Genomic DNA, 19,897 nt, shown 5'->3' with positions numbered 1-19,897 from the left:
GCTCTGCAGCCCCAAGTCTGTGGGGGAAAACATGAAATTCTGTGCAGGACATTAATTCTGCACAAATTCTGCATTGTGCAGTGGTGCAGAATTCCCCCAGGAGTAACACATGATCACTGCTGCTAAAAGGAAAAGCTGTCAGGTAGAGGAGCTAGTTAGAGGCTTCATGAGGCGTGGAGGTGGTGAAACAAGGTGTGTAAAGATTTTGGTAGAATTGAGAATAGTATGGAACTGACAAGAGTTTTGTGGACAGTATTTTACCGAGGAACTGTCACAGGTATTATTGACTGAGGTAGAAAACTTATGAAGGGGTCTTTTGTTAAAACTTTGATAGCACATCAGAGTTATAACATTTCATAAAACTAAAACACTAAGGCCTTCCATGGGCATCTAATTAAACAGAAGTTTTTCAGTCTGCTGCAGAGACTTTTTGGCTGCTACCCCGAAGCTCTTTCCCATCAGAGGAAGCGTAATCTCATTGGTCCTCTGACTGGCTGGGAGCTACTTTTTTCCATAGACTGGTGTTGCAGTGAACCACAAAATAATCCATGGAATGACATCCTGATGTCATATTCGTTATCTGTATTGTAACTGTGTAGTTGTTATGACATCACCACCTGTAGATGTCATCTCACCACAGAGTTGTCTGCAAACTTGTTAAAGCTCTCTAGAACTTCATTTGTCATTTTGACTCATTTTCTTCTCCTCCCTAAGACTGTTGGGAGAGAGGTGGGTTTTTTCCTCCTCCATTCCTAGTTACTGGGAGGGATCCTTGCAGTTTTCTGTTGCTCGTTGCTGCCAGTATATACTGGGCAGTAGAGGAAATGGTTCTGTGATTAGTGCTCCACTTGCTTTGCTATGCCAGTTTGAGTGAGAGGAGCTGCAGTCACACTTGGAAGTATTGCTGTGTTTGACATCTAGCTTAATACACAGTGTGAATGTCAGTGTGCAAAATGGAGCCGGTCCCATCAACCACTCCCTGGTACCGTTCAGGGAGATCAGAGACACCGTACCATCAACTCTGGTTCCGGCTCTGGCCGTCCATTGAGTCCCATATTGAAGAGGGTGATGCTGGCACTGGCTGTTTCTGCACTGGCGGTATATCAGGTGGTAATGAGCCTCCTCTGCCTTCCTGTCCTGACCTCTCCCTTGGCCCAGGACTTTGCCAAGGCTGCCTAGTTTATAGCCCTGTTGGCTGGGTGGGCTGCTGAGGCTGGGCTGCTGAGGCTGTGGGTCTTTTGGTATCTGATGTTTCCCTTTGACAGTCAGTGGAAGTGGGGCTGGTGCCGGGCTCAGAACAAGGGACCTCCCCAGCACTGGGAACTTCTTGGCACCCCTGCTGTTGGCACCATTGATGTAACCGTGGCGGCATGCACCTCTCTCGACTTCAGCACTGTCAGTCACCTCGACTTCAGGGTTGACCCCACTTCCAGCACTGGAAACAACGGAGGTATATTTGATGCTAGCAGTACCGTTTCCACCATCTGTGCCAGTTTGCTCTTCATTTTGGGGTATGGATGAGTCAGGCCAGTTGCTTGCACCCTCAGGGCTGGCTCCACCTTTATCCCCTGAAGCTCGGGATTCCTCAGGGTCCAGGTCGGGATCTTCCTCCACCTGCTCCCCATTGCCTCACCTGCATCAGGGCCCAGTCAAGGAGAGCTATGGGTACTATGATAAGTGCTCGTCTCACAGTGGAGATGGCGGGCCTCTGCCTGGTGTCTACTGGCCACCAATGCCCTATCCATACCAGTGGGCTGCTTGAAATCTGTGGGATGCTCTTTGGTTGCGTAGGTCCAACTCCTCCATCGCGCTCTAAGACAAGATCGCTGAGCAGTCATGTCGAGCTGCCACAGGCCTGGGCACCAGTGAACCTTCCCCATGTGGAGCCTCCAGAGTCATCCTGTCCAGGCCTGTTAGTCCTGGAGTAGGATCTGGCTCTGGCATAGTTAACCGCTTTCTGTGGTGATTCTGTGATTCTGATTCTGTGGTGTCTCAATCTTCCTTTGGTACCAGAGGATTTCAGGGTGTACCAGGACCTTCTGCAGCATGTGGCTGCCTTCCCTGGGTGTTCCTGCAGGAGAATATCTATAAATTGTTGGATATCCTGCAGCTGTCTGCCCCGGGAGAGTAGCCCTCCCTATTAATGATGCACTCCTAGAGCCTGCTAATTTTCTCTGGAGCTTCATTACCCCCTCTTGCAAAGCACATGGAGAATTGCTACTTCATTGTGGTGCAGGGATTTGGGGGTTTTTACTCCCATCCAGCCCCAAATTCCCTGATCATAACCACGGTGAACAATAGAGGTCTGAAGGATAGATTTAAGTCCACCCCCAAAGATAAGGGCTCCAAACAGATGGCCCCGATGGGTAGGAAGATTGACACTTTCTCTTATTTGTAGATGGACATTGCTAACCAGCAGGTATTGCTGTCTAAATACGACTTTGTGAATTGGATGGCTATGTCTGAGTTTGCGGACCAGTTGCCCAAAGTCTTAAGGGAGGAATTTTGGGCATTTATCACCAGAGGCTGTTTGGTGACTAAGACTTTGTAATGGCCCATGCTGGACATTGCGGATAGTTCAGTCAGAGTGATGGCTTTGGCAGTGACTATGAGAAGGGAGTCCTGGCTGCAGAATTCGGGCATTGTCCTGGTGTGCAACAAGCCATAGAGGATTTGCCCTTCAGCTGAGTGCATTTTTTGGACAAGACGGACGAGATTCTGCACTCCTTCAAGGGCTCTAGGGCTGCCCTACGATCTTTGGGGATGTGTATGCCAGCAGTGCAGAGGGACCACTACAGTGATCAGCAGCAGTATTGTTTGCAGCACACATTTGGGCAGCCTTTCCCTCCCCTGAGACAGCAGGACTACCCCAGAAAGGGGCATAGGTCCTAGAAGAGGAAGCATTCAGTTCTGGGGTTTGGCCACTCTACACACCTTCCCCAAAGCCCCCACCCCAAGTTCCCGATAGGGATCACCTCTTATAAAATACTGCTTCTCAAGCAAGTTTGCTCTCTACTGGCTTTGGGAGCGGTGGAGGAGGTTCCACTGGGGTCATGGCTTCTGTTACTGTACTATCTGGTGCCTAAATCCAAGGGAAGGGTAAGACCCATTCTCAACTTTCCTGGCCTCAACAAATATATCAGATACATGAGGTTCCAAATGGTCACTTTATCAACTATCCTCTCCCAGTTGTCACAGAGCAGCTGGTTGGCTTTTCTTGACCTTCAGGACACCTAGTTTCACCTGACAATTTTGCAGAGAAACAGAAAATTCCTTTGATTTGTCGTAGCGGAGCACCATTTTCAGTATACGGTGCTTCCCTTTTGCCTCTCTTCTGCCCTTTGGGTTTTTACCAAATGCATGGTCGTGGTGAAGGGGTACCTCAGCCGGAAAGGAACCCACACCTTCCCATATATGGACAACTGGTTACTATGGGGCAGGTCCAGAAAGGAAGTCCTTTCCCATGTCAACGCTACAGTGCACTTGAGACCATCTGGGTCTCATCCTGAACATTGAAATGTCAACTTTGGTTCCTGCTCAGAAAATCAAGTTCACTGGGGACCTGTAGAAGACTTTTTTGCTGACAGACCTTTTTCAGACATTTTGCCACATTTTCTTTAGTATGCATTATGGTTCGGATGTGCCTAAGGCTCTTGGGCCACAAGTCTGATTCTGCACAGATGGTCCAGTTTGCAAGGTTGCATCTTTGCTCCCTTTAAATGTAGCTCAGGACAGTTCACCATCCGACTCTTCGCTCCCTGAGCATATTGGTCTGCCTCATTCCACTGGTCCTGGACTCCTTGCAATGGTAGATGCTAATGGAAAATGTTTGTCAGGGTGTTCCCTTCGTCCAGTCCTTACCAACCAGGTCTGTTGTCACCAATGCCTCCCTGATGGGCAAGGGAGCCTATCTGGGGTCACTGAAAGTTCAAGGTCTGTGGTTGGAGCAGGAATCATCACTGCATATCAAAGTGTTGGCGCTTCAGGCCATTTACAATGCATGTCCTGCTTTTCTGGACCGCATCAGTGGCTCACATACTTACTGAGAATACCACAGCCACGTATTATGTGAAGAGGTAAGGATGCTCTGCCAAGAGGCAATCAGGTTGTGGCAGTTCTGCATCAAGGAGATGATCACTCTATTAGCCACCACTTGTCAGGGTCCAGAATCATTTCGCAAACAATCTCAGCAGGAATTTTTCCCTGACTCATGAGTTGTCTCTGAAGACAAGTGTCTTCCAGGTCATTTTCGCAGCTTGGTATATTCTGACAATTGACCTGTTTGCTACAAAGGACGACAGAAAATGCCATCTGTTCTGCTCTCAAGGGGGTCTCAGTACAGGTTTCCTGTCTGACACTTTCCATCTCAGCTGGCTGTTGGCTATCCTGTACACTCTTCCTACAGGTCGTTTTCAAGCTGAAGATGGATCTGGCCAAGCTCATTCTCGTTGCCCCAGTGTGGCCGAGGCAGTGCTGGGTCTCTGACCTTTTGTGCTGTCAGTTCATCCTCCCATACCTCTCCATCCTGACCTACTCACACAGAATCACAGTCGCACCTTATAGCTTAGCGCCCTGCATCTCATGGTATGGCTGCTTTGTGGCTAAATGAGGAGGAAGTATGGTCAGCAGCTGTTGAACAGGTTCTACTCACCAGTAGAAAGCCCTCTACCAGAATGGCCTGCTTGGCAAGATTCAAGCAGTTTTTGGTGTGGTCATTGGCCCACAGAGTTCAGCTGATGCTGGCTTCTATTCAGGACATCCTTGCTGCACTTTCTCATTGGGCCTTGCACTTAGCTCATTGAGAGTACATCTGGTGGCAATATCAGCATTTCATCCCCCTATTCAGGGAAGATCTGTCTTCCCCAGTGCCATGGTGGCAAGATTCTTTAAAGGACTTCTTCATCGCATACTCCAGTCTGAGAGCCAGTTCCTCTGGTGAACCCTAATACTGTCCTAGTTGCTTTAATGGGACCCCCATTCAAGCCCCTGGCATCTTCTACCTTTCCGCTTTTGTGTCAGAAGCGTTCCTGGTAGGATAACAGCTGCAAGGAGACTCTGTGAGTTGCAGGCTCTAAAGGCAGATTCTCCTTATACAGGTGAGTTGCATCATACACACATTTAACTTATGCAAATTCAACTATACGCACTCAGCAAAAAAAAAAAAAAAGAAAAATATCAAGGTACCTGTAAATAGTGCAAGCGATTCTGCCCACCATTCTACTCAATGAGCATATGCCCGGAGTGAGCGTGAAATGGGAGATGTGAATCTGCTGTTCCCTCAGTCGGTCTCAGTTCCCACATGCCTCTCATAGTGTGAGCATCTCACCGTGCTGAATGTGATTCCAGTGTTTAAAGTTACTGAACATATTTTTCATACAACATGGCCCGTAAACGCAAGCCAACTATCCATCTGGCACTCAACCAAAGAAACAATGATCTGTTCCAATGCTGGAGGAAAAACTGGCTGTGTTGGACTTATTGAGAGACTGTGTGTTGGTCTCCAATTTGGTGCGTGAATATGGCCGCAACGAATCTAGCATCTGTGCCATCAAGATTCAAGAGAGAGAAATTCATTAAGCTGTGACATCAAGTACTCCAATAACTGCTAAGGTGATGAGCCAGGTGCGTGATAAGACATTAGTGAAGACTGAAAAGGCATTAAACTTATGGCTGGAAGACATGAACCGTAAACGTGTGCCTATCAATGGCAAGACGTTGCGAAAAAAGGCTCTTAGCCTCTATGCGCCGTTCAAACTTCTCGCCGAAGAGGGATAGCCTTCTGATGAGAAGGAATTCAAAGCCAGCCAAGGTTGGCTTAATGGTTTTAGGAACCGCTTCAACCTCAAAAACGTGCAGACTACTGGTAAAGCTGCATCTGCCAGTGAAGAGGCAGCAAAAGCCTACCCCGAACAATTAAAGAAAATCATAGAAGAAAAGGGCTATCTTCTGGAACAAGTTTTTAACGCTGAGGAGACTGGGCTCTTCTGGAAAAAAATGCCCAACCGCACTTACACTTTGAAATCAGAAAGACAAGCCCCTGGCTTCAAAGCAGCTAAAGACCATGTGACTGTGTTGTTTTGTGGCAATGTGGCTGGGCATTTAATAAAAGCTGGGCTTGCTCTACAGGGCTGCAAATCCCCATGCCCTAAAAGGCAAGAACAAAAATCTCCTGTCTGTGTTCTGGCAATCAAATAAAAAGGCTTGGGTGACAACAGCATTATTTCTGGATTGGTTCCACAAGTGTTTCATTTTGGAGGTCAAGCGGTACCTTGAAGGACTGTACTTTTTAAAGTGTTGCTGATTGTAGACAATGCTCCTGGCCACCCTGCGGCATTCCGGTTTGTGCATACCGACGTTGAAGTCGTCTTCTCCCGCCCCAATACCTCCTCCAACCTTTTGACCAAGGCGTGATTCGCTGTTTCAAGGCCACATACATGAGGCTTACGTTCTTACGGACACGTAGTGCTATGGATGCTGATCCCAACTTTAATGTGATGGAGTGTTGGAAGTCCTTCAAAGTTGCCGAGTGCATCACTTATATTAAACAGGCAATGGATGCAATCAAGCCTGAAACAGTCAATGCATGATGGCGAAACCTATGGAAAGAATGTGTGAACGATTTTAAGGGTTTTCTGACCGTTGACAAAGAAGGGAAACACATTGTTCAGGTGGCCAGGCAAGTGGGTGGTGAAGGCTTTGTCAACATCCTTGAGGAAGAAATTTGAAGAATTAATTGAGAGCCTGTCATAAATATAAAGGGAAGGCTAACCACCTTTAAATCCCTCCTGGCCAGAGGAAAAAACCCTTTCACCTGTAAAGGGTTAAGAAGCTAAAGATAACCTCACTGGCACCTGACCAAAATGACCAATGAGGAGACAAGATACTTTCAAAGCTGGAGGTAGGGGGAGAAACGAAGGGTTCTCTCTGTCTGTGTGTTGCTTTGGCCGGAACCAGAGCAGGAATGCAGGTCAGAACTCCTGTAAAGGGCTAATAAGCAATCTAGCTAGATATGCATTAGATTCTGTTTTGTTTAAATGGCTGATAAAATAAGTTGTGCTGAACGGAATGTATATTCCTGTTTTTGTGTCTTTTTATAACTTAAGGTTTTGCCTAGAGGGATTCTCTATGTTTTGAATCTGATTACCCTGTAAGGTATTTACCATCCTGATTTTACAGAGGTGATTCTTTTACTACTTCTTCAATTAAAATTCTTCTTTTAAGAACCTGATTGCTTTTTCATTGTTCTTATGATCCAAGGGTTTGGGTCTGTGTTCACCTATGCAAACTGGTGAGGATTTTTATCAAGCCTTCCCCAGGAAAGGGGTGTGTTTCGTGTTTGGGAGGATTTTGTGGGGGGGAAAGACGTTTCCAAGCGGGCTCTTTCCCGGTTATATATTTGTTAGATGCTTGGTGGTGGCAGCAATAAAGTCCAGGGACAAAAGGTAAAATAGTTTGTACCTTGGGAAAGTTTTAACCTAAGTTGGTAAAAATAAGCTTAGGGGGTTTTTCATGCAGGGCCCCACATCTGTACCCTAGAGTTCAGAGTGGGAAAGGAACCTTGACAGAGCCATAGAGAAACATTGACTAACGAAGAGTTAGAGGAACTGATAAAATCTGCTACAGAAGACGAAGATGATGACAACGAACAGGAAGAACCAGCAAGTGGGAATCTTCATAAATTTGCTGAAGTGTTCCAAGCACTGAAACACTTGAATGATTTAATTTCTAAATACAATTCCTCTATGGAACAAAGCCTCAAAATCACACAACATATTACAGACGAATTGAGACCGTATCAAGAAATGTTTGAGCAGCTCAAGAGCCAACAGCGACAGTTGCCGATCACCATGTTTTTCAAGGAAAATACACCAGCAGCAGATGAGCCTACGCAATCAACTTCTCGAGCTGAACCAGAGCCAACCACTTCGTCTACGACTTGCTCTCCGTCACCCAAGCTCTGTCACCTCTGTCTCCTGCATCGACATCAAGCTCTGATAACCCTCTGTAATTGCCCCTTGTAATTAATAATACAGTACTGTAAAATTACCTTTTACATATGTACTCTTTATTATACACTGTACATTATACATTTATATTACTGTACAGGGTTGTATACACAAAACCATGTACAGTATACTGTACTTTATGGGCAATTTAAGGGATTTTCAAGGGTAATTTGACTATACGCGATTTTCACCTTATGCGCTGACTTTAGAACCTAACCCCCATGGAAGATGTGGCTCCACTGTACACAAATCTCTAAGGACAAAGTGACTTTGACCACATGCAAAAGTTTTGTCTAAAGTGGTTTCTCAGTTTCATTTTGAATCAGGTGGTGTATTTACCTGTGTTCTTTTCTAAGCCACATCATCTCCAGAGGAGCAGTGTCTCCATACATTAGATGTCAGTTAATGTCTAGCCTATCTGGACTGGACTAAACCGCTTCATGCTTCACCTGACCTGTGTGTGTTGTATGCAGATTGTATGAAGGGGCAAGCAGTCCCTTCATAGATGCTCTCTAAATGAATCCTGTATCAAGACTGAATATGAAATAGTTTCGGCTACGCCTCTTCAGAGGGTGTGAGCTCATTCTGTGAGAGCACCACCAATGTCAATAGCATTCCTTAGTGACATCTTGATATTGGATACTTGCAGGTCTGCTGCATGGTCTTCCATACATACATTTGCAAACTATTATGCCATTGCCGCATCTGCCAGAGCGGATGCAAGTTTTGGTAGGGCAATCCTGCAATTCCGGTTTAGGTAGACTCCAAGTCCTACCTACTGGGGTGAATACTGCTTGTGAATTACCTAAGTGGAATACACGGCTGCATCTACTCGATGAAGAAATGGTTACTTACTGTAACTGTGGTTCTTCAAGATGTGATTCAGATGTGTATTCCTGACCCAGCCTCTGTCCCCTATGTATCGGCGTCTAGTCTCTGGGTGTGTGCGAAGGAACTGAGGAGGATTGTGGTGGCACAGCCTCAGATTAGCCAGGGGAAGGGCTATGGTCACAAGGCATGAGCGCTGCTCCTCTACCGGTACTGCTTGGCAAAATTCTCTGGCTTCGGTGCACTGGGCATGCGCACACCTAAATGGAATACACATCTACATCACTAAGTAATTGTTTCTTCTGCTTGCCCAGAGTGGGAGGTGGCTAAGGAGACAACTTTTATCCCTCCTGCTATTGGCATTTGAATAATGCCTGTCTCTCCTTTCATGACCACATTCTAACTACCCAGCCGCTACTGAGCGCACTCTTTAGTGCTGCAAAGGTAACCCATATGTCAGAGGTAGGGTGATCCACAGGGTACTGGACTTAGTCATGAGAGCTAGTTTCCACTATGCCATAGACCAACTTCATGATCCTGGGCAAGTCACTTCACCTCTCTATCTCCATTTACCCATCTATAATACTAGGGTAGTAATATCCTTCAATGTAAAGTTCTTTGAGGTTTATGGATGAAAACTGTTGCTTGTTCGACTAGAAGAGAGACAGGGAGCCACTCTTGGTGCCAGCTGAACACAGTGGCCTTAGAATGCAGAGTGCCTCTGCACTGGGAGCCCCTTGGTCTTGTGGTAGGACTGCAGGAGACTTGCCAGTTAAGACTGGAAGTTGAAGAGGAGGTGAAACTTGGAGCTGTGGGTAAGAGGAATGAGGAGAGTAAAAGGACTGAAGGAGGGAAGGAAGGTATGGTAAATCTTGTGATGGGGAGAAGGGTTCCAGTAAAATGATGGGGGAGGATATTTGGGAGTGGGAGGACTTAGGATAATGTACAAGGGAAGGAAAATATTTGCGTTATGAGGATTATTTTTTTCATATTTTAACTCACCCGTTTGCAAGAGTATGTGAGGCTATCAACTCATCAAGCAAAATTAGAACTAAACCCCAGGATTGATAAGGAGAGGGTGGGCTGAAGAGTGAAAAACAGGATATTGAAAGCATGAGGCTCCCAGCGGTCCGCACAGGAAGGAGAGAAGACTTGAAGAACAAGCAAGCAGTGGCCATCCTGGAAGGAAGAGTGAGTGAAGTTTCAGCCTTCATTAAGGCTGCTTGCACATCTGTAGCCGCACTCTACTAAAAAAATGAGGTTGAATCTAAAGAGAAATGTATGGGTTTGGATACGTTTGAATTTAAACCACTTTGATGTGTCCTTTACCAGCAGCCATTGGTGTGCAAGATGATGAGGAGCTCTGTATATCATCAAAGTAGGGAAATAAGTCTACATAAAATCCATACTTGTAAAATTTGAGGACACCTTACTTCTAAACTCGGTGTGTCTGAGGGGGAATACAACTTTTAGAGCTGGAGGGGTGGGATGTTAGGTGGGGTGTTTGGGATGAGAGCAGAGAGACAGAAGGGAACAGTTGTAGATCCTAATGTGCCCAAAAAGATGGAGGTTTACAGCTTCCTGCTCTGAAAAGACCTATGCCAGCCTTGAAGAAAGCACCAGCTACTTGTAGTAGTCAACTGAGCAGAAGAAATCCAGAGAGAACCTTCAAGGAGCCATGCCAGCCCAGAGGAAAGAGCTCAGATGGGTCAGTTTGGGGACACAGCCATGTGCCAGAAATCTAGAATGAGCCTGTGGAAAAATAGAAACTGGCTGAAAGCCTGAACCTAGATAGTGGGGCTCAATCTGCTAAACACCAACTAGGCAGGGGGAAGCTTTGTGAGAGAGCAACTGAATTCTAATGCAAGAACTCATATTGTGGGTGTTTGGTTTTATACAGTGGTGGGCAGGCTTAATAATAAATATAATCTGTCAATTTAATGTATTGTACATAAACTAGATCTCTGAATCTGTATTCAGAACTAGTCTTAGATTAAATTGTGGTGTTCTGATAAGAATTAAATGATGCACAGTTGCATCTGAGGGTTCAAGGAAACCATGAAAAACAAGTTGGCTATGTAAATATCTGTAAAATGTAATAGAAAGTAAATAATTGAACCACGGCCAGTGGATCTGCAGGGGCAGCACCTTTGGGCATGGGCAGCACACACTGCGCAGAGCCCCCTGTGCATCTCCACCTAGGGGCCAGACATGCTGGCCGCTTCCGGGAGCAGTGTGGAGTGGCCGCGCCGCCAACTGGGAGCTGGCCAGAGCCCACATCCCCTGCCCCATGTCAGAACCCCCTGCTGCACCCTAACTCCCTCCCAGACCCCGCACCCCATTCCTCAGCCCCCTGCTGCACGCTAACTCCTTCCCAGACCCCGCATCCCATCCCTCAGGCCCCTCCTGCACCCAACTCCCTCCCTTACCACGCACCCCATCCCTCAGCCCCCTCCTGCACCCCAGCTCCCTCCCAGATCCCAAACCCCATCCCTCAGCCCCCTGCTGCACCCTAACTCCCTCCCAGATCCCGCACCCTTACCCCGCACCCCAACCCTCAGCCCCCTGCTGCACCCTAACTCCCTCCCAGACCCCGCATCCCATCCCTCAGGCCCCTCCTGCACCCTAACTCCTTCCCAGATCCCACACCCCTACCACGCACCCTAACTCCCTCAGCCCCCTGCTGCACCCTAACCCCCCCCGCACCCGTACCACGCACCCCATCCCTCAGCCCCCTCCTGCATCCTAACTCCCTCCCAGACCCCGTACCTCTAGCCCTGAACCCCCTCCTGCACCAACTTCCTCCCAGACCCAGCGCCCTGTCCTCATCCCAACCCCTTGCCCCAGCCCTGAACCCCTTCCCACACCCTGAACCCCTCATTTCTGGCCCCACCCCACAGCCTAGGGGAAGCCCCAAGCCTCCACACATTCACACCCCCCTGGCAGGGCTGGAGCCGGGAGCACTGGCTCGCCCTGCTTCGAGGGGAAGCCATGAGCCGCTGCACCCCCCTGCAGGGCTGTGTGGCCCGCGATTGATTTTTGTCTGTGTGTCAATGGCCCCTGATAGAAAAAAGGTTTCCCACCCCTGGCCTAAACCTTTGAAAGGATACTAATAGCGGTACTGGCTAAATCAGTAGTACACTACATTTGTTTTCTTATTTTCTCTGGTAATTCAGTCTAAAATTACATGTGTCTTGAATTGGGGTAATATAAAAGGAAAAATTTTAATATTTAATAGTTTGCTGTGAGCTAATTTTCCTGTAGATTGCAGTTTTATTCCACCTCCATTCCTGAAATTCTCTCCAATACTAGAGCCTCAGATGGGTGTGTATGTTCAGAAAACTGCATTAGTTTCTTTTATCTACAAATGATCTTTCACTGGATATAGAGAAGCTTTTTTTGTTAAGAGCATTATTTTTCCATGTGACTGTTTCCATAGACACACACGTCCCCTTTCTGCCATTTCATATTCTCTTCATGAAATGAATTGCAGAATATTAAGTATTAGTTGTGAATGAGTTTTGCTTTAATTTACCTCAGTTTTGATCTATGCTCACAAGTGAAGGAAACCTAATGCAAACTTCAGACTGTGAGGAAAGGGGTTTATAGATAAATCCAGCTATTCAGGTAGATGATCTGCAGGTTAATGAAACTGCAGACTCCCTCAATGGCCAGTGAAAGTGCTCTTTCTTGTAGCTACCTGTGTAGTTTTCTGCTTATTTGGCTTTATTTTGTTTACTTACTGTAAACATGGTCACCTGAGGAAAAGACCTTTTTTGGCTCCCTCATTTTGCTGCTGAGTCATCCCATCAATTTACAGCTACTGCAGCTGAGATCATTTGGGAAGTGCTGACTATGCAGAGATAATATCTTGAGGATGTTAGCCAAGGCCTTTCCTATCAAAGGCTAGTGCTTCTGGAATATTCTCCCATGGGACAGTCATTGATGAACATCTCTGGTATCTTTCAGTGCAACACTGTTTTCCTTCTTTAAATGAAGCTGTATGCTTAATGTTTTGTTATAAATGTAGCCAAATACTTTATTGATGCCCATTCCCAAAAGACAATTCGATTTGATTTTACTATCTGCCTAAAACTAAGATTTTTTTTTTTGATGCAAACACGTTGAAAGCTATTGTTTGTTGAGCCACTGGGTGGCATCATTACACCATTTATGTTCTCATTTCAACTTTGATTGTGAAGAGGTGATGGACAAGATGACTGTTGCTTCTCTTTCCTGTTTTTAGATACATCAACTTAAAGATTGTAGACAATTTCACTGTAGAAGCAAAATGTGGGCTGTACTATTTTAGTTCTTATCTTTTCTTGTGACTTAAGCCATGCTTATTTGGATCATTGGCCATATAGTATTTTATATTGATTGATTAACTCATATAACTGTACATTTTTGTAGCCTTTTGAACAGTAGTCTAAAAATAAGTGAAGAATTTGCAAAGACTGTTGATGTATGAGGTGTCATTTGATTTTATTGCTAAGCCCAGGTCTACACTAGGACTTTAGGTCGAATTTAGCAGCATTAAATCGATGTAAACCTGCACCTGTCCACATGATGAAGCCCTTTATTTCGACTTAAAGGGCTCTTAAAATCGATTTCCTTACTCCACCCCGACAAGTGGATTAGCGCTTAAATCGGCCTTGCCGGCTTGAATTTGGGGTACTGTGGACACAATTCGATGGTATTGACCTCCGGGAGCTATCCCAGAGTGCTCCATTGTGACCGCTCTGGACAGCACTCTCAACTCAGATGCACTGGCCAGGTAGACAGGAAAAGAACCGCGAACTTTTGAATCTCATTTCCTGTTTGGCCAGCGTGGCAAGCTGCAGGTGACCATGCAGAGCTCATCAGCAGAGGTGACCATGATGGATTCCCAGAATCGCAAAAGAGCTCCAGCATGGACCGAACGGGAGGTACGGGATCTGATCGCTGTATGGGGAGAGGAATCTGTGCTATCAGAACTCCGTTCCAGTTTTCGAAATGCCAAAACCTTTGTCAAAATCTCCCAGGGCATGAAGGACAGAGGCCATAACAGGGACCCGAAGCAGTGCCGCGTGAAACTGAAGGAGCTGAGGCAAGCCTACCAGAAAACCAGAGAGGTGAACGGCCGCTCCGGGTCAGAGCCCCAAACATGCCACTTCTATGATGAGCTGCATGCCATTTTAGGGGGTTCAGCCACCACTACCCCAGCCGTGTTGTTTGACTCCTTCAATGGAGATGGAGGCAACACGGAAGCAGGTTTTGGGGACGAAGAAGATGATGATGAGGTTGTAGATAGCTCACAGCAAGCAAGCGGAGAAACCGGTTTTCCCGACAGCCAGGAACTGTTTCTCACCCTGGACCTGGAGCCAGTACCCCCCGAACCCACCCAAGGCTGCCTCCTGGACCCGGCAGGCAGAGAAGGGACCTCCGGTGAGTGTTCCTTTTAAAATACTATACATGGTTTAAAAGCAAGCATGTGAAAGGATTAATTTGCCCTGGCATTTGTGGCTCTCCTGGATATACTCCCAAAGCCTTTGCAAAAGGTTTCTGGGGAGGGCAGCCTTATTGCGTCCTTCATGGTAGGACACTTTACCACTCCAGGCCAGTAGCACATACTCGGGAATCATTGTACAACAAAGCATTGCAGTGTATGTTTGCTGGCGTTCAAACAACATCCGTTCTTTATCTCTCTGTGTTATCCTCGGGAGAGTGAGATATAATTCATGGTCACCTGGTTGAAATAGAGTGCTTTTCTTCAGGGGACACTCAGAGGAGCCCATTCCTGCTGGTCTGTTTGCCTGTGGCTAAACAGAAATGTTCCCCGCTGTTAGCCACAGGGAGGGAGGAGGGTTGAGGGGGTAGCCACGCGGTGGGGGGAGGCAAAATGCGACCTTGTAACGAAAGCACATGTGCTATGTATGTAATGTTAACAGCAAGGTTTACCCTGAAAGAGTGTAGCCACTGTTTTATAAAATGTGTCTTTTTAAATACCGCTGTCCCTTTTTTTTCTCCACCAGCTGCATGTGTTTCAATGATCACAGGATCTTCTCCTTCCCAGAGGCTAGTGAAGCTTAGAAAGAAAAAAAAAACGCACTCGAGATGAAATGTTCTCCGAGCTCATGCTGTCCTCCCACACTGACAGAGCACAGACGAATGCGTGGAGGCAAATAATGTCAGAGTGCAGGAAAGCACAAAATGACCGGGAGGAGAGGTGGCGGGCTGAAGAGAGTAAGTGGCAGGCTGAAGACAGGGCTGAAGCTCAAATGTGGCGGCAGCGTGATGAGAGGAGGCAGGATTCAATGCTGAGGCTGCTGCAGGACCAAACCAGTATGCTCCAGTGTATGGTTGAGCTGCAGCAAAGGCAGCTGGAGCACAGGCTGCCACTACAGCCCCTGTGTAACCAACCGCCCTCCTCCCCAAGTTCCATAGCCTCCATACCCAGGCGCCCAAGAATGCAGTGGGCGGGCCACCGGCCAACCAGCCACTCCACCACACAGGATTGCCCAAAAAAAGAAGGCTGGCATTCAATAAATTTTAAAGTTGTAAACTTTTAAAGTGCTGTGTGGCATTTTCCTTCCCTCCTCTACCACCCCTCCTGAGCTACCTTGGTAGTCATCCCCCTATTTGTGTGATGAATGAATAACGAATGCATGAATGTGGAGCAACAATGACTTTATTGCCTCTGCAAGCGGTGATCGAAGGGAGGAGGGGAGGGTGGTTAGCTTACAGGGAAGTAGAGTGAACCAAGGGGCGGGAGGTTTCATCAAGGAGAAACAAACAGAACTTTCACACCGTAGCCTAGCCAGTCATGAAACTAGTTTTCAAAGCTTCTCTGATGCGTACTGCACCCTCCTGTGCTCTTCTAACCGCCCTGGTGTCTGGCTGCGCGTAACCAGCAGCCAGGCGATTTGCCTCAACCTCCCACCCCAGCATAAACGTCTCCCCCTTACTCTCACAGATATTGTGGAGCACACAGCAAGCAGTAATAACAGTGGGAATATTGGTTTAGCCGAGGTCTAAGCGAGTCAGTAAACTGCGCCAGGCGCCTTTAAACGTCCAAATGCACGTTCTACCACCATTCTGCACTTGCTCAGCCTGTAGTTGAACGGCTCCTGACTACTGTCCAGGCTGCCTGTGTACGGACTCATGAGCCATGGCAGTAAGGGGTAGGCTGGGTCCCCAAGGATACATATAGGCATTTCAACATCCCCAACAGTTATTTTCTGGTCTGGGAATAAAGTCCCTTCCTGCAGCTTTTGAAACAGACCAGAGTTCCTGAAGATGCGAGCGTCATGTACCTTTCCCGGCCATCCCACGTTGATGTTGGTGAAACGTCCCTTGTGATCCACCAGAGCTTGCAGCACTATTGAAAAGTACCCCTTGCGGTTTATGTACTCGGTGGCTTGGTGCTCCGGTGCCAAGATAGGGATATGGGTTCCGTCTATCGCCCCACCACAGTTAGGGAATCCCATTGCAGCAAAGCCATCCACTATGACCTGCACATTTCCCAGGGTCACTACCCTTGATATCAGCAGATCTTTGATTGCGTGGGCTACTTGGATCACAGCAGCCCCAACAGTAGATTTACCCACTCCAAATTGATTCCCAACTGACCGGTAGCTGTCTGGCGTTGCAAGCTTCCAGAGGGCTATCGCCACTCGCTTCTCAACTATGAGGTCTGCTCTCATCTTGGTATTCATGCGTCTCAGGGCAGGGGAAAGCAAGTCACAAAGTTCCATGAAAATGCCCTCACGCATGCGAAAGTTTCGCAGCCACTGGGAATCATCCCAGACCCGCAACACTATGCGGTCCCACCAGTCTGTGCTTGTTTCCCGAGCCCAGAATCGGCGTTCCACAGCATGAACCTGCCCCATTAGCGCCATGATGCATGCATTGGCAGGGCCCATGTTTTCAGAGAAATCTGTGTCCATGTCCTGATCACTCACGTGCCTGCGCTGACGTCGCCTCCTCGCCCGGTATCGCTTTGCCAGGTTCTGGTGCTGCATATACTGCTGGATTATGCGTGTGGTGTTTAATGTGCTCCTAATTGCCAAAGTGAGCTGAGCGGCCTCCATGCTTGCCTTGGTATGGCGTCCGCACAGAAAAAAGGCGCGGAACGATTGTCTGCTGTTGCTCTGACGGAGGGAGGGGCGACTGACGACACGGCTTACAGGGTTGGCTTCAGGGAGCTAAAATCAACAAAGGGGGTGGCTTTACATCAAGAAGTATTTCAGGCAGGACTTCACGGAGGGTTCCAATAAGAAATGGTGCACCTAAGTTATTGTTCTTATTGGAACAAGGAGGTTAGCCTGGCCTCTGATTGATACACGGCTAGATTTACCTCGCTGCACCTTCTCTGTGAGTGACTGCAGTGTGACCTAGAGGAATGAGTCCCCTAGACGGGGGAGGAGGCAAATGAGTACAAAACAAATCTGGTCTGTTTCTTGTTTTGATCCACTCCATCTATCTTTTACATCTTTGGCTGGCAGCAGACGGTGCAGAAGGACTGCATGCCATCCTCATCTCTTGCCTGCCCGGCAGAAGATGGTACAATACGACTGCTAGCCATCCTCATCTCTTGCCTGCCCGGCAGAAGATGGTACAGTACGACTGCTAGCAATCCGTATTGCCTGCCTGCTCACCATAAGACAGTTCAATAGGACTGACGGCAGGACTAAAGAGAATGACCTGGTCAAGTCACTCCAAATTTAGTCCCTGCGCCCATGTCTGCCCAGGCGCTCCCAGCCGATGAGGCCAGGAGCACTTCGGACACGACGAGGATGGCTACCAGTCGTACTGCACCGTCTGCTGCCAGAAGGCAATGGGTTGCTGCTACTGTGTAGCAATGCCGTACCGCGTCTGCCAGCACCCAGGAGACATACGGTGACGGTTACCTGAGCGGGCTCCATGCTTGCCGTGGTATGGCGTCTGCACAGGTAACTCAGGAAAAAAGGTGCGAAATGATTGTCTGCCCTTGCTTTCACGGAGGGAGGGAGGGAACGGGGGCCTGACGATATGTACCCAGAACCACCCGTGACAATGTTTTAGCCCCGTCAGGCATTGGGATCTCAATCCAGAATTCCAATGGGCAGCGGAGACTGCGGGAACTGTGGGATAGCTACCCACAGTGCAACGCTCTGGAAGTCGACACTTGCCTCGGTACTGTGGAAGCACTCCGCCGAGTTAATGCACTTAATGCACTTAGAGCATTTTCTGTGGGGACACACACACTCGAATATATAAAACCGATTTCTAAAAAACCGACTTCTATACATTCGACCTTATTCCGTAGTGTAGACATACCCTAAGTGTTAAGGCAAAATATTTGCATATTTGGTTGGAAAGGCAGTCATGTCTAGATCAAATGTAGGACAGGGAGCCAGAAATTCATGGGTTCTAGTTGTGGAGCTAGGGTCCTATTCACAGATTGCACTAAACCCCAAACCTGTCCTGGTTTGTAATGGAGTCAAGATACTAGTTGGGTCTTCTGCACAAGCCGTCATGACGCGCACACACTTTATTAAAAGTGCTTACATGGTCCTGGATATAGAGTATATGACTGTCTCAATCTTTAACATATTTATCCTCACTCCTGCAGCATAGGACATGCTATTATTCTCGTTTTACAGATATGGAACTGAGGCACAAAGGCTTGCACAAGGTCACACAGGAAGTCTGGTGAAGCAGCACATGGAATCCCGCTCTAGTGATTCCCAGCCTAGCATCCTAACCACTGAACCATCCTTCCTCACTACTGATGAAATATGTTGAAACTGTGTACTGAGTCTGTCTGTGGTGTGTCTTTCCTATGGATTAACAAAGTTTTTAAAGTCTCTCAAAGGCTGTCAATCTCGTGGCTTTCACACAAGAGGAATTCGCTTTTTAGAACTTATTTTAAAAAGGCTAGAATTAGCTCACCTAAAGAGCTGTTTTCCCCCTAAAAGTTTGCTCAATACATTCCCTTAAAAGTTGTCTAACCTTTTTATTTTTATCTCTTCTAGAACACTTTAAGTGGGATAATTACTTGAAAGAGACTGGATCGCTAGCTGCTCCTCCACATTGTTTCAGACAGGTACACTAAATTCTTTTGTGTGTGTGTGTGTGTTAAGGGCCCCAATAGCAAGCTTTATATTAAGGGTGTCTACGGCTTCCCTTTGTAACCCCCTGTTCTCATTTGCTTATAACTTTGGCAAAGCTTAACCATTTAAGCTGAAGTTTTCTGTGCTTGGTCTCTGCCGCAAGTCAAATTTTCTTTGAAAGGTTGATCAAAAATATTGCAGCTGTCTTTCAAGAACAAGGCTAGTGGAAAAATAAGGAATCCTGTCAATGCTTAAAATTTTTACAACTCTCTTTTGAACAGCTTTAGCATGTCTCTCCATGGTTTAGAGCAAGAATTTGAAATGTGGCTGAGGGTCTGAGTGTAGTGCCTTTTGCCACCCTTTGCCCAAATTCCTCATTTGCCCATCTATAGTAGAACGTATTTAGCACTTGTCCCTTAATTTTCTGAACCTTCCAACTGCACTGTGCTGGCTTCCAGCACTCCGAGTCTCCAGCATCATTCTCAAGTAGCCATACAGAATTGAACCTCTGAACAGGAGACAAACAGCCTGGTGGCTGCTGCAGCTTTTCCCCCAACAGACTTAACAAGCGTTGGTATAAGAACATAGCAACCAATATAAATTATTAAAATAACTAACTGAAATCTTTTGCAAAAAGAAAAGGAGTACTTGTGGCACCTTAGAGACTAACCAATTTATTTGAGCATAAGCTTTCATGAGCTACAGCTCACTTCATCAGATGCATACTGTGGAAACTGCAGAAGACATTATATACACAGAGACCATAGAACAATACCTTCTCCCACCCCACTCTCCTGCTGGTAATAGCTTATCTAAAGTGACCACTCTCTTTACAATATGTATGATAATCAAGGTGGGCCATTTCCAGCACAAATCCAGGTTCTCCCCCCCCCCCCCCCCAAAAAGACACACACACACAAACTCACTCTCCTGCTGGTAATAGCTTATCCAAAGTGACCATTCTCCCTACAATGTGCATGATAATCA

General features: G+C 47.0%; 2 protein-coding genes across 8 annotated transcripts in view; both read left to right on the top strand.

The window, feature by feature from the left end:
* Positions 1–19,897, top strand: part of SCML2 (Scm polycomb group protein like 2) — a 131,050-nt gene that overhangs the window by 34,174 nt on the left and 76,979 nt on the right. For all 7 annotated transcript variants that reach the window (XM_073356349.1, XM_073356387.1, XM_073356359.1 and 4 more), the window contains one exon: positions 18,833–18,903. In XM_073356349.1, the coding sequence (XP_073212450.1) occupies positions 18,833–18,903 (71 nt within the window). The remainder of the gene's footprint in view (positions 1–18,832; positions 18,904–19,897) is intronic.
* On the top strand, positions 13,544–15,346 carry LOC140905199 (myb/SANT-like DNA-binding domain-containing protein 7). Its single transcript, XM_073328027.1, has 2 exons — positions 13,544–14,261; positions 14,849–15,346. The coding sequence occupies exons 1-2, from the start codon at positions 13,685–13,687 to the stop codon at positions 14,932–14,934; spliced, it is 663 nt and encodes a 220-aa protein (XP_073184128.1). The 5' UTR covers positions 13,544–13,684; the 3' UTR covers positions 14,935–15,346.

Source organism: Lepidochelys kempii, chromosome 1 (assembly GCF_965140265.1).
Source record: "Lepidochelys kempii isolate rLepKem1 chromosome 1, rLepKem1.hap2, whole genome shotgun sequence".
Classification (NCBI taxonomy): domain Eukaryota; kingdom Metazoa; phylum Chordata; order Testudines; family Cheloniidae; genus Lepidochelys; species Lepidochelys kempii.
This window is presented reverse-complemented; position numbering and strand designations above follow the sequence as displayed.

Excerpts from the sequence above, each read along its gene's own strand:
- LOC140905199 (XM_073328027.1), top strand. The coding sequence starts at position 13,685 with ATGCAGAGCTCATCAGCAGAGGTGACCATGATGGATTCCCAGAATCGC. Across the intron at positions 14,262-14,848 it reads AGGCAGAGAAGGGACCTCCG|CTGCATGTGTTTCAATGATC; the intron begins GTGAGTGTTCCT and ends TTTCTCCACCAG.